The sequence below is a fragment of the Bombus huntii genome, chromosome 3, assembly GCF_024542735.1.
Source record: "Bombus huntii isolate Logan2020A chromosome 3, iyBomHunt1.1, whole genome shotgun sequence".
NCBI lineage: Eukaryota > Metazoa > Arthropoda > Insecta > Hymenoptera > Apidae > Bombus > Bombus huntii.
In genome coordinates, this window is record NC_066240.1 from 19,754,347 (window position 1) to 19,766,366 (window position 12,020).

At 29.8% G+C, this 12,020-nt stretch overlaps 3 protein-coding genes across 6 annotated transcripts; 2 read left to right on the forward strand and 1 right to left on the reverse strand.

The window, feature by feature from the left end:
- Nucleotides 1–2,037: 2,037 nt before the first annotated feature.
- On the forward strand, nucleotides 2,038–6,008 carry LOC126863433 (autophagy-related protein 13). Of its 3 annotated transcripts, XM_050613602.1 has the most exons (6): nucleotides 2,041–3,049; nucleotides 3,386–3,734; nucleotides 3,852–4,035; nucleotides 4,114–4,447; nucleotides 4,519–4,682; nucleotides 5,831–6,008. In XM_050613602.1, exons 1-6 carry the CDS (start codon nucleotides 2,897–2,899, stop codon nucleotides 5,862–5,864), a joined length of 1,218 nt encoding a protein of 405 aa, XP_050469559.1. In that variant the 5' UTR covers nucleotides 2,041–2,896; the 3' UTR covers nucleotides 5,865–6,008. The 3 variants fall into 3 exon arrangements, with proteins under 3 accessions (XP_050469558.1, XP_050469559.1, XP_050469557.1); XM_050613601.1 differs by lacking the exon at nucleotides 5,831–6,008 and having other exon boundaries at nucleotides 2,038–3,049; nucleotides 4,114–4,438; nucleotides 4,519–5,365; XM_050613600.1 differs by lacking the exon at nucleotides 5,831–6,008 and having other exon boundaries at nucleotides 2,046–3,049; nucleotides 4,519–5,365.
- On the forward strand, nucleotides 5,854–7,795 carry LOC126863435 (ubiquitin carboxyl-terminal hydrolase isozyme L5). The gene is made up of 6 exons (XM_050613606.1): nucleotides 5,854–6,002; nucleotides 6,194–6,257; nucleotides 6,525–6,630; nucleotides 6,701–6,888; nucleotides 7,027–7,224; nucleotides 7,290–7,795. Exons 1-6 carry the CDS (start codon nucleotides 5,927–5,929, stop codon nucleotides 7,591–7,593), a joined length of 936 nt encoding a protein of 311 aa, XP_050469563.1. The 5' UTR covers nucleotides 5,854–5,926; the 3' UTR covers nucleotides 7,594–7,795.
- A 9-nt stretch (nucleotides 7,796–7,804) lies between these two features.
- Nucleotides 7,805–11,352, reverse strand: LOC126863422 (uncharacterized). 2 transcript variants are annotated; one of them, XR_007688859.1, is made up of 7 exons: nucleotides 10,317–11,352; nucleotides 10,058–10,249; nucleotides 9,809–10,002; nucleotides 9,583–9,746; nucleotides 8,420–8,563; nucleotides 8,042–8,193; nucleotides 7,805–7,960 (listed from the first exon to the last, which is right to left on the reverse strand). XR_007688859.1 is itself a non-coding variant. In XM_050613565.1 (7 exons), the coding sequence occupies exons 1-7, from the start codon at nucleotides 11,247–11,249 to the stop codon at nucleotides 7,824–7,826; spliced, it is 2,025 nt and encodes a 674-aa protein (XP_050469522.1). In that variant the 5' UTR covers nucleotides 11,250–11,352; the 3' UTR covers nucleotides 7,805–7,823. The 2 variants fall into 2 exon arrangements, 1 of the variants encoding a protein (XP_050469522.1); XM_050613565.1 differs by having other exon boundaries at nucleotides 8,311–8,563.
- Between the last annotated feature and the right edge of the window lie 668 nt (nucleotides 11,353–12,020).

Consider the following 12,020-nt stretch of genomic DNA (forward strand, 5'->3'; position numbering starts at 1 on the left):
AAAACAAAGTCGATATGAATTAAATAAAATATCATAAAAAAATTCTTATAATATTAAAAATTCAAATTTACTCCAAGGAAAACGGTCGTTGACATTTGTAATTAAATTTTATATTGAAAAGAATGTAGTCAAATTACTAGATGCCTCAGAAAACCGCAAATCTAGCCAATTGAAATTAATCGATTGAAAATATAAGGATGGCCTTCGGTTTAGTCTCCTAGCGGACGTAATCTGGTTTTTAGGCGCGGCTACAAAGCGTCTACAAGGTGGTGGCAATCGACTGCTTCAGTGGAAATTTCCATTGCAGTTGGCATGCTGTGTGGTGTGACTGTACAGTCCACCATAAAAGTAACGGCTTTCTTATATTAAACATTGAAAATATTATTACAAGATACAATTCATTATTTCTTTTTTATATCATGATTAGAAACAATTTTGTATTATAACAAAGTCGCAGAAATGACTTAACCTATTCACATTTGCGGATGAGATATTTCGTGTACAAATTTATACCGAAAGCTTTCATGAACGAGATATTTCACGACGCAATATCGTATGCTATGAACGAGATATCTTGCGTCTTTATTTTTTGGTATTTGCAATTAAAAAAAAAAAAAAAGTTTTAAAAGTATATCATATATCTGTTATTTTGCATACACATCTCTGATTTATAGATGGGACATTTTGTAGCGTAATAAGAGACAGACGGTGTATAACAAATCCTCACAAAAAAGAATATAAGGTGAAATGCCAATGTTCAACATCCACGTTGCGAGTCACGTGGTGTCATTACATCATTCAGGATTCGTACATAATATTCAATAAACTACTTTTGTTGTTATACCAGTCTTAATTATCTCATTAGATCACTCACATTCTTATGTACAATCATACAATGTATATGTACTCATGTTCTTTGTCTCACTTCTTCCTTTTATCTTCTTTCAAATTTTCTGGTAACTATATGTATACAAGGATAATTCAGTACATGAACACATATATATTATAATTATACGTATCTACATTCACAAAATTTCACTTCAATTGCCGTACGTGAAGTTTTTACGAAAACTACCGTGCATTTACAACATAAGCACTAAATATGAACATCGCAGATAGAAGGTCAATTTTATGGTTATAAAATAGACCTCAAATCATACATCGATAGAAGAGTATACCTCAAAATCCATCACGAACAAGTGATAATTTCTTTTTTATCTCCAGAACAAAAATTAAAAGAGATACGATAATAATCTTAATTTCAATTTTGAAACTATGATTTATTGTTAAGAAAACTAAATATTATTAACTTGTCCTAATCACGTAGGAAAAGGATTGCGTCCTAGCACCTTTTGATTATGCTTGCAATGTAAAAATTGTCTTTTTATACGTATACGTATTTATATTGTTCGAGCGCTTTTCATTATTACATATTATAACATATTACTGTTTTATAATGTTAGTGATAGATTTTGTAATAAGAACTATATTTGTAATTTTTGTTTTCCATGACAGTAGTATATATATAAATTTATATTCAAGGCAATTTTGTTTATTAAGTTTGTTTCTATCTTTTACACTTTTAAAAATTATGAGGAATAAAATATATTAAATGTTATGTATAGATAATTAATCTAATTGCAAATATTAGTTCAGAACTATATTTAATATTAACGATAAATTTATAGAGAAGAGTTCATTTAATGTTATAAAAATATAATTTAATTAATTTTAAACGTTACTCTGTCCTTTATGTTTATATATCGCTAAATGTAACAATTAGATTATAATTTATCTAATTTACTTGAATTTATAATTTAATTGATGAAAGAGCGAAATAAGATAATGTATTTGAACAAAGTCAATTATAACTAAATCCTTTTGCCGCAATCAAAATGTGTAAAAAATATAGGGAAATGGAAAAACTTCCCTAGAAGAGATAAAACAAAAGAAGGCGATACGAGTAGTATGAATCATACTTTGAAAACGATGTTTCGGTTTGATCAACTGTTGTACATTATTTGACACCAATCAGCTGATAGAACGTTGACATTATATAATAATCTATCCGGAAATTAAAAAAAAAATTAATTTGCGATCAAAAAAGTAAGAAATAATAACTTTTTAATTTTTTACTATAATTTACAAAACTCTATGCTTTAATAGTGATAGATTTATTTACCAGATGTAAGGCGTAAAATGAAATAACAGTCATTTTCTGAACGCGGCGTGCACTGTGGTTCGAAATTTACTTTGAACTTTTAACAAGGAAGCGTTTATTGTGTTTCTATCTTTCTTGTAAATGTAAATTATATTTAAAAAGTTCAATTTACATTTGACTCGGCAAATTCACGTATGTTATTCATGTGAACGCTTCCTATCTTAAGGTAATTGCGACACGAAATAAAATCGATCCACAGTGTGTCATAAAAATAGCGAAATAAGAACTATATACTCGATAGTTGCACGTATTATTCGAGACAAGCGATATTCAGGTTGATCAGTCGATTTGAGTAAAACTTTCGAATTTGTCTCCATAATTGATCAACAATAATCTAGATTCTAGTTAACAGAATCGATCTAACTTGTATCACCTGCCACGCAGCTGTACGCAACACAATGCAACGATATGATGTTTATGCTGTTGTTAAATTATCGTTTTTTGGCTGGACTATGTGCATTAGCGAATCATAGAAAGAGGAGAAATCGTTTGCCAATCCGAGTGCGATGGTTTACACGTGCGAGCGTCAGAAAGGATTTTACCATGTAGTTTCACAGACAAGAAGAGATGCTTTGATATGTTCAAAATTCTATTCAGTTTAGTGGAATTCGATGTTTTTGATTGGACATCTGTGTTTCTTTGAAAGGAACTCCATAAAAAAATAACAGCGTTAAAATGTCCACGTTAAAATTGAGTACGCAGGACAAAAAGGACTTGGACAAGTTCACCAAATTTTTGGCATTAAAGGCTGCACAAATCATTGTGCAGTCGAGGTCAGGTGAAAAGGTTAGCACAAAGTGCAAGCCAAATTCATCTGGAACAGATTGGGTAAGTTCTTCTATTTATAATAATTTTGATTGCATATATATGTTAGAGATAATGCACATATTTATCTTTTAACATCTTTTTATTCTTTTCTCGAATTTCTTAAATGAAATTATATTTTATTTATTCAATATGTTAAAACAGCATTTTATTGGTTTTTATGCTGAAGAAAAGTTTGAAAAGAATTTATGCAAATACAAAATTCATAACAAACAAACGCATAAATTATTATTGATGTATAATACATAATTGAAAACATGTAGTTAATATTTATATTAATTCCAATATGTTAATCGAGATGTTTATAGTTTCCTACTTATATATCCTTTTATTATACAGTTCAACCTTGCTATCCATGATCTACCAGAAGTTTTGGCCGAAGCTAAAAGAGTATTATGTGGAGAAATAGTAAATTCAACCATACCTCTTTGCATCGAAATCTCATTAAGAACTGTTGAAGGTGATACAATGGTTTTAGAAACATGGAGTTTGGGTGTATTGCCAGAGCATAGTGATCCTACCGTAAGAGTAACATATACGGTATATAATAGAATGGGTATTTTACTCAAATCGTTATTATCTGTATCAAGAATTACTCCAGCTTATAAATTAAGTAGAAGGCAAGGTCCGGATTCCTATGTTATTTGTTATAGGATTTATATGGGAGAACCCCAGCTACATACACTAGGTACAGAATAGATCAATTTTATATTAAAATCTAATTTTATCTTTTTAAATAAATTCAATATTTATAAGTTTACTTATAATATTGATAATATTTTAAACATATTGCAATTTTTTGCAGGTGATAATTACAAACATGTTAGGGTAGGTCAGTTGTGTACACCAGTGGGGACAATTCATTTATCAGTATCATATAGGACAAAAATGACTATATCTCCTACTCATACTGGTCGTGATTCAATAATGTTAAAAAGTGATCATTTCCATTCTGACTTGAGTCCTCGTCATGCTAGGTATCAACAAAGGTAAGTGAAGTGAATTGTTTCGTGAAGTGAAATGAGTTTCTATTGGATCAATTGAAACTTTCTTTATTCATATTTTAGCGAAGAAACGTCGAAATCGCTTAGTGATACTATCAAGGTTGGAGCATTTGTAGTCAATAAGCCTGTCACTGTTAACGAAGATGATTTTGTTATACCAGATGTACCTTTTAGCTCTTTGCTAACTCCTAGACAAACCTCACCTCCTCCAGTCTCAGTGGCTGAGACCACAAGTACAAAGACTGCAACAACAATCATTGCTACGGATAGCAGCAATGGAAACAATGAAAGACTTACAAATGATAACACAACGTCAAAGTGTAACTCTCAAAATGGATCGAGAAGGAGTAGTTGTTCAATGACCAGTGCCAACGATGATTTTATTATGGTAGATTTGGTAATTAACGTTCCTATATTTTTAAGATACTAGAAATGTTTGACTAAACTCTTTAAATGTTGCAATTACAGAAGACTCCCTTCGCAATAACAAACACCAATAGCGATTTAGGAGCATTTTATCGTGAGTGTCAAAGTGCACCCCAGCTTCAAGCTTTTATGGAGGAAAGAACACTTGCAGAACAAGTAGGAGATCTCACGAAACAGTTGGAAACATTTGAAACAAATATGCGGCGGTATGAGGATATTCTGTCGTCATTATGTCAAACAGAAAATAATAACTAATATCGAAATCAATGCAATGTTAGGTGCTTCAACGAGAAATGTTAATATATACAACCAGCATATAGTGTCTCGTCATAGATTTATGCGATTCTCATTACACGTATCACAATATTTCAGCAAGAGCATTTCAATAAAATTTTTAGCCAAATGCTATCACTGCTTGTGATCACTTATGAAAAAAATTGGATTTAATACAAGATTTATCTATAACGTATAAAAATAAAAATAGTTCATCTGTATTGCCAATGTATGTAATTTGGTATGTGTGATTTATTGATGTACAATTTTTTTCTACAATTTCTTTTTTTTTATTAGTTCCTTTTATCACTCCACCAATAATCAAAACATTTTTATTCAAAATTATTTTAATTTACTTTTATCGCATAAAAACTATATTCTCAAATTTATTGTAAATTAAGTGTATTTTATCTGTTGAGCGACTTATTAATAATGCGAATTGATAAGCAGCGTAAATGATAATTAGTTAATATATTTTGAAACTTTAATTTATTGCTTGTACATAGTGTAAATTGTATTTTAGTGTTATAATATTGATTGATGACTAAGAAAGGATTGTATAACTTTTTCATGTTTTATTATTCCAATCACTTAATAAATCAGGCTGTGCTTGCAATTTGAGTAAAACTTTTATGTTTAAGATGCTATATGCAACCCTCAATTATGATCATTTAATTAACCAATCTTAATCACAAGATACCATCTTTAGTGTAATAGAAGCTTTAAAAAAAATTGAAAGCCTGAAATTACATATTTTTATGTAAATACTTTTTAATATTTTAATGCTGGGAAGTTGTTTTTGTCTGTTCTATTTCATAACAATGTATGATATTATTTCTGCTTTTGAACTGTTCAATTCTGTCAAGTTCAAATTGACATTTCTTAACTATTTAATTCATTTTTTCAAGTTATAGTGATCCATTATACAATAGACTTTGAACTTGAATTATATTGTTTCAATGTTTATTTTTACTTTTCTTCAAATGTGTATGAATATTAATTTCCATAATGTTAAGTTAAATATTGGTTAAGGAAACAATTTTCGTTACATTGTGATATTACAATGTAAATCGGTTTGTAGGTATGCATGTTCCAATTGTAAAAGCGGTAGATGAGTATTAAGAATAAGTAGTGAGTAGTGTGTATCACATTTTGGAGCATGACAAAGAAATGAAACATGGCGGACTCAGCGGGCAATTGGTGTCTTATTGAAAGCGATCCTGGAGTTTTTACGGAATTAATAAAAGAATTTGGTAAAGTTTGATTGGTTTTATTTAGATTTGCTTCTAATTACTTTAATTTTGTCGAAAATAATTTATATATGATTATGCTAGGAGGTATCTGTGTCTGTTGACGATTGCTTTGAACACTTGCATTTTGGATTGTTATTTCTTGTAAGATTATACATTTCCAAGGCATTTAATATAATTTCTCTTTATTAAAGGTGTTCAAGGTGCCCAAGTGGAAGAATTATGGAGTTTGGATGATGAGCAATTTGATAATTTGAAGTGAGTATTTTGTTCATATAACATAACCTATTTAATATTGATTTATTTTTGTTTCGTAGTGTAAACGAATATCTCAAATTATAATGTAATCTAATATCCTTTCGTATTGATAATAAACAATAACAATATAGTAAAAACTTAATTTTAAATCTAAAATTATAAGCTTATAACCACATGCATGTAAACTTTTGAAGGAAATAAATGAATTTAAATTAATTAATCTCCTATTTTTTATGATACGTTAATAATAATTTTGTTATTTACTAGGCCTATACATGGCTTGATATTTTTGTTCAAATGGGTGCAAGATGACGAACCCTCTGGAAGTATTGTTTTAGATAATAGGTTGGATAAAATTTTTTTTGCAAAACAGGTATTTTTTATAATTATTATTAAATATTACTCAATAGTAAATTAGAGGATAAAAATATTGAAAATTTTAGGTAATTAATAATGCTTGTGCAACGCAAGCAATCTTAAGTGTATTACTGAATTGCAAACATTCCGATGTATCATTAGGACCAAATTTGGAAGAATTTAAAAATTTTTGTCAGAGTTTTGACGCTAACATGAGGGGTCTGGCTCTTAGTAATTCTGATGTGATAAGAGAAGTACATAATTCTTTCTCAAGGTATTTTTCATATAACAATGTGTGTGTGTGTGTGTGTGTGTGTGTGTTTTGCATATCTTAATGTTAAATATATATATATATATATATATATATGATATGTATATATATGTGACATAAAATAAACATTATTTATTGTAGACAAACAATATTTGAATATGATTCAAAACAAGCATCTAAAGATGATGATGTATTTCATTTTGTGAGCTACGTTCCTATTGACGGACGGTTATATGAGTTAGATGGATTAAAAGATGGACCTATGGATTTAGGTCCTTGTCCACTTGGCGATCAATGGGTTCAATCAGCTAAACCAATAATACAGAAACGAATAAATAAGTAAATATCACCTGGTTAATGTATTCATTTGTTTCATGTAGTAATTGTACAATTTATGTTTGCAGATATAACGAAGGAGAAATACATTTTAATTTAATGGCAATAGTAACAGATAGAAAAGTAGTTTATGAACGACAAATAGCAAATGTCTGTGATCCAGCAGAATTGGAACGTTTACAAACATTGATCGAGAAAGAAATTCGAAAATCTAAAAGATATCAGATTGAGAATATTAGAAGGAAACATAATTATTTGCCATTGATAATGGAGCTTCTCAAAATGCTTGCTAAAGAGGGCAAGTTAGTGCCTCTATATCAAAGGGCAAAGGAGAAGGCATTGGAAAAGGAATCAAAGAAGAATAAAGTTTAAATCTTGGTTTTCTGAACTGTATAAGAAAAATATTGGAATGTATGTATACTGCATAAATATTATTGAATAAATTATAGCAATGTGTTTTTAAAAATAGATGTAAATATATTATTTTTCGAATTTTTCTAAACTAAAAAAGTTAGTAGAAACTTATATGTATGACGATGTAATTCAAATATGAATTATATGAGAAAATATTCAAGATGCTTAATTTATCTTTTCCTATTTTATTATATACTGATATCTTGGTTTAAGTCTTCATCTATAATTTTAACTTTTCCATTATAAAAGAGTCTAGGAAGAAATTTATCAGTTAATTCATTTTTTATATCTTGTATCTTTTCATTATATAAATACTCCACGATGTCTAAAAAATACGAAGTGAAAATTATTATTATTATAAAACAAAGCATTTAATATTCATAATTTTATTAATTTAAAAACTTACCAGTAAAGTTTTTTGTATTTATTTTTAGAGCAGCTTCTTGCACAAGATAAAAAAATATTTTACACAAAAAGATATTAGTAACTCCATCAAAATATTTCGCTACATTTGACCAGACTATTTCTCGACTATTCGAAATCCCTTTTCCATAAATGCTGCAATATAATTTTCAGTATACATATAGCAGATTTACTATATTTTATATTAAAAAATAATTACTTATGTTAGGAGATATAACGAAGTTTCTGTATTATGAAGGGTTATTAACTTACTATTCAATTAATTTTATTTTTATATCATTTAAATAAATAGGTTCTGGACAAAATAATTGCATGTGCAATTGAAATATCCAGAATTTCTTCAATGTATTATGGTGTATACCTAGCTTTTCTTCTAATTTGCGCCAAACCGGTTTTGGGATAATAGCATCTTTTAAATCCTCCACCGTCTCACATAATGTTATGCTCATGAGAGTTTTTATAAATTTACCAATTAAAGATAATGTCCATTTGATTTCAGACGATGCTACAATAAAGCGCGATTGAATTAGTTTTATCATTAGTTTTATTACTATAATTATTATTATATATATGTCGGGTTTACATTAGAATTAGGATTAGGGGCGTGAAACGAATCTTCATTTGGATTACACATTGTCGTTATGCAATAGAGAAGACACTGACTAGTGCAAATACGATTATTACAGGACTTGACAAGTAACCGTGGTACTTAGATAGTCGGGAAGCTAATGGCAATGGTCCTAGATTCAATAACGAATCCGCGGTTAACGGGATAACAGGATGCGCTTTCTTCCAAAGCCCAAATCGTACTCGACTTGCTTGGCTACTAAACTAACTAAACTAACTAACTAAACTAACTCTTTGTTAAAACGTGGAACAGCCACCGAGCGTAAAGACGCTAAGTAACTCGCTAATACGACTTCACGAGAGAAATGACTTTTCGTCGCGATGATGCTGCAGAGGAAAATTATGATGGGGTGTATCTAAGGACACAAGATCATCGGATTCATCGAGGATAGCCTTCGTTCAGATAGTGAGGGAAATTGACGTTGCTGTTAATTGGTTGCTGTTAATGTTGGTTAGAAAAAGATGCTAGCTGCCCTCGAGGGAAAGCTGCACGTGTACTGTGGAAACGCATCGACGTCTGGCAATCATCTTGAAGAATAGGGTCTGCAAATGGCAAGCTACGGGATAGAGACCGTTGGAATGTTTACTGTCGAGTGTTACAACTATTTCCTTTTTAAGGAGAGCTATAGAATTACTCCATGCCTCTGCCAGACAAAGCATTCATCCCGTGACCGCGGTTACGTTCGGCGACTGGTTGTCGCCTCGAGCCCAAGCTCATTATCACAAATCTCGAACAAATACAATCGGATCGAATGACGACAATTGTTTAATTACGCCTATGATAGAATCTAGATTACGGTGTTGAGGGATTTTCCCGAAGTTCCAAAGGGAAGGCTCCGATGTCCTTTCATCTCCGACATATATTATAAAAATTGCAATATTTAGAAAGAAACTTACGGTCTTCATCTTGCTGCATCTTTTTAAGCAGTTGATAACGTGACCAAATTGAATGTCTTGAACGTCCCAACATTTTACTTAATTCTGAAAATCTGTGTACTTTTTCCTCATTTTGTTTATTCTTCATGTAAGATAAAATTTTCTTATCTTCAACTGATGTATATCTATAAGATACATTAGTAATTAATATTACACGAATGCATTGAGCTTTTGATATGGATGGTACCTTTGAAAAATTTTCTCATGATTTCCATATAAGTGTTTGAATCTATGAAAAACACTATACAGTGTTCTCCATGGTAAATTATTTGCTAAAAATTGAGTAAATTTTTGTCTCTCTTCCATGCTTTTTATATAAAATCTATTAGCATGTTTCATATGAATGAAGGGTTTCACACATTTAGGATTCCAGTCATGAGCCTGCATATGAAAGATTATCAATAAAAGAGAAATATATAACATTAATTAGACATACTTTACAAAATGCTTTCCAATTATCCTTGATAATTTTATCTTCGCTAGGTGTAAATATGCCACTTTTTAGTGGTCCATGTTTTAAGAACAGCTCTTTCTCTCTTCTCGTTAATGTTTTTGAGCCTGCAGTATGTTCAATTTTATGCTGTTTCGGTACTTTATGCATTAATTTTACTTTTAGCTTATATAATTTCTAAAAGAATAATAAGTTAATATAAAATAATTAATATATGTGAAGTACGACTGATGCAGATATTTACCTTCATTGCATCTTCAGATAATTCATTTTTCTCTTCTTTTTCTTCTACTTCTTCTTCTTCTTCTTCTTCTTCTTCTTCTCTTTCTTCCCTTTCTTCTTCTTCTTCATCTTCTAATGGCATTTCAATATCTAGTTCTCCTAAAATATGTTTTAAGTCGTCATAATCGTTGTCGGTATCTTCTTTATTACATTTACGTTTTCCTGTCATTCTAATCTTATTTTCTACACTTGTTTCTTGGTTTTTTATATTTTTATGAGGTGTACTAGTTTCTTCATTGTCAGTGATATAAAGGGGATCAACTTCTGGATCTCTGGATGTTTCTACAGTCTGATCGTCTTGCATGGTCTCATTAATCGTCGAACAAAAAATGTCTGTATCTATTTTACTTTCTTCAAAATCCATCACAGAATCGAGATCATGCAACATATCAATAGCTTCCAGATCATTTAATTCATTATCACATGATTCTAATTTGACTGCATCAGACAATTGATCATAATCATTGTCGCTACAAAGTTCCCTTTTTATTTTTCTTTCAGGTGTATGTTCATTACAGAGATATTGCCTCTTTCTTTTATGTTTCGATGGTGTTTCTGTTTGTGAATGCCATTTCATTAAATTTATACCTAAACTATTAGGAGTGAAATTTTTTAGGCTATTTACATTTTCTATTTGAATGTTCTCTATGCTTCCTAAACCTCCCAATGTATTACTTTTTTGGGGGGTCCTACATAAATCTTCTATTTTTCTTACACTAATTATCGATTGTTGACTTTTATTTGTTATTTCATCATTGCTGCAACCTTTTTTTAAATCTAAATCTGCATGACTAGTTTCAGAACTTACATTTCCATTCTTAACCAATGATTTTTTATTAACTCCCTTATTAGGAGTTCCATTTTGTGTTAATATGTTTTTCTTTTGTAATTCCATCTGTTATTTCATAAGATTTACTACCATGTAATAATTCATTATCTAATATATATTATTCATTTGTATTTCTCCTTTTTTCAAACACTTTAAATTATTTTCATATCTGAAAAATGTTCATAGTCATTTATGAAAACTACTGTTTATTTTAATTATTAAAACTAAAATAATTATTCTACAATATTACTAAAAAAAATCATTTTTGTTTTTATTCAATTAATGTCTTAATATATATATATATATATTATATTACGTTTTAGACGTTTTCTAAAAGAGTGTCATTGCAATGTCAGAATAAATTATAAGTAATATACAATCATAAAATTATTTATTTTATAATTACAATTCTAGTATTTTAAATATTTTGTTGTTTCCGCAGCACATGTAACATATACTACATATAACTACCATAAATCTATAAACAAACTAACCTCTTCAAAGCGACTGTTATACTATATAGACATAGATTGTAACACGTGGAAATAATCGCAGTCACGATCTAACTAAACTAAACTAAATATCTCTAGGAAATTTACTAGGGAAAAGCGTCCGAAACTTGAGTTGTGAAAAATGAACATGAAAGGCAACGAAATTCTCGTTCTTGCCAGATAGATAGAGACGAGTAGAGTGCATCTGTCTCTATCTGAGATGTTCATAGCACACAGGGCCAGTTAACAGTTGACCAGTTACACTGGCTCGCTCTTACTCGATGAAAATAAGACTGCGCTTGTTGAATGAATGCAATTAATTACTAACGCGGCCCCAAAATACCAC

What these genes read in the sequence shown, in the direction of transcription:
- LOC126863435 (XM_050613606.1), top strand. Translation starts at nt 5,927, where the DNA reads ATGGCGGACTCAGCGGGCAATTGGTGTCTTATTGAAAGCGATCCTGGA. An exon ending in GGAATTAATAAAAGAATTTG is followed by an intron (nt 6,003 to 6,193) that starts GTAAAGTTTGAT and finishes TCTTTATTAAAG; the next exon opens with GTGTTCAAGGTGCCCAAGTG. An exon ending in ATACAGAAACGAATAAATAA is followed by an intron (nt 7,225 to 7,289) that starts GTAAATATCACC and finishes TTATGTTTGCAG; the next exon opens with ATATAACGAAGGAGAAATAC.
- LOC126863433 (XM_050613600.1), top strand. Translation starts at nt 2,897, where the DNA reads ATGTCCACGTTAAAATTGAGTACGCAGGACAAAAAGGACTTGGACAAG. An exon ending in ACCCCAGCTACATACACTAG is followed by an intron (nt 3,735 to 3,851) that starts GTACAGAATAGA and finishes AATTTTTTGCAG; the next exon opens with GTGATAATTACAAACATGTT. An exon ending in ATTTTATTATGGTAGATTTG is followed by an intron (nt 4,448 to 4,518) that starts GTAATTAACGTT and finishes TTGCAATTACAG; the next exon opens with AAGACTCCCTTCGCAATAAC.
- LOC126863422 (XM_050613565.1), bottom strand. Translation starts at nt 11,249, where the DNA reads ATGGAATTACAAAAGAAAAACATATTAACACAAAATGGAACTCCTAAT. An exon ending in CATGAGAAAATTTTTCAAAG is followed by an intron (nt 9,747 to 9,808) that starts GTACCATCCATA and finishes TGTATCTTATAG; the next exon opens with ATATACATCAGTTGAAGATA. An exon ending in AAAATAAAATTAATTGAATA is followed by an intron (nt 8,194 to 8,310) that starts GTAAGTTAATAA and finishes ATTATATTGCAG; the next exon opens with CATTTATGGAAAAGGGATTT.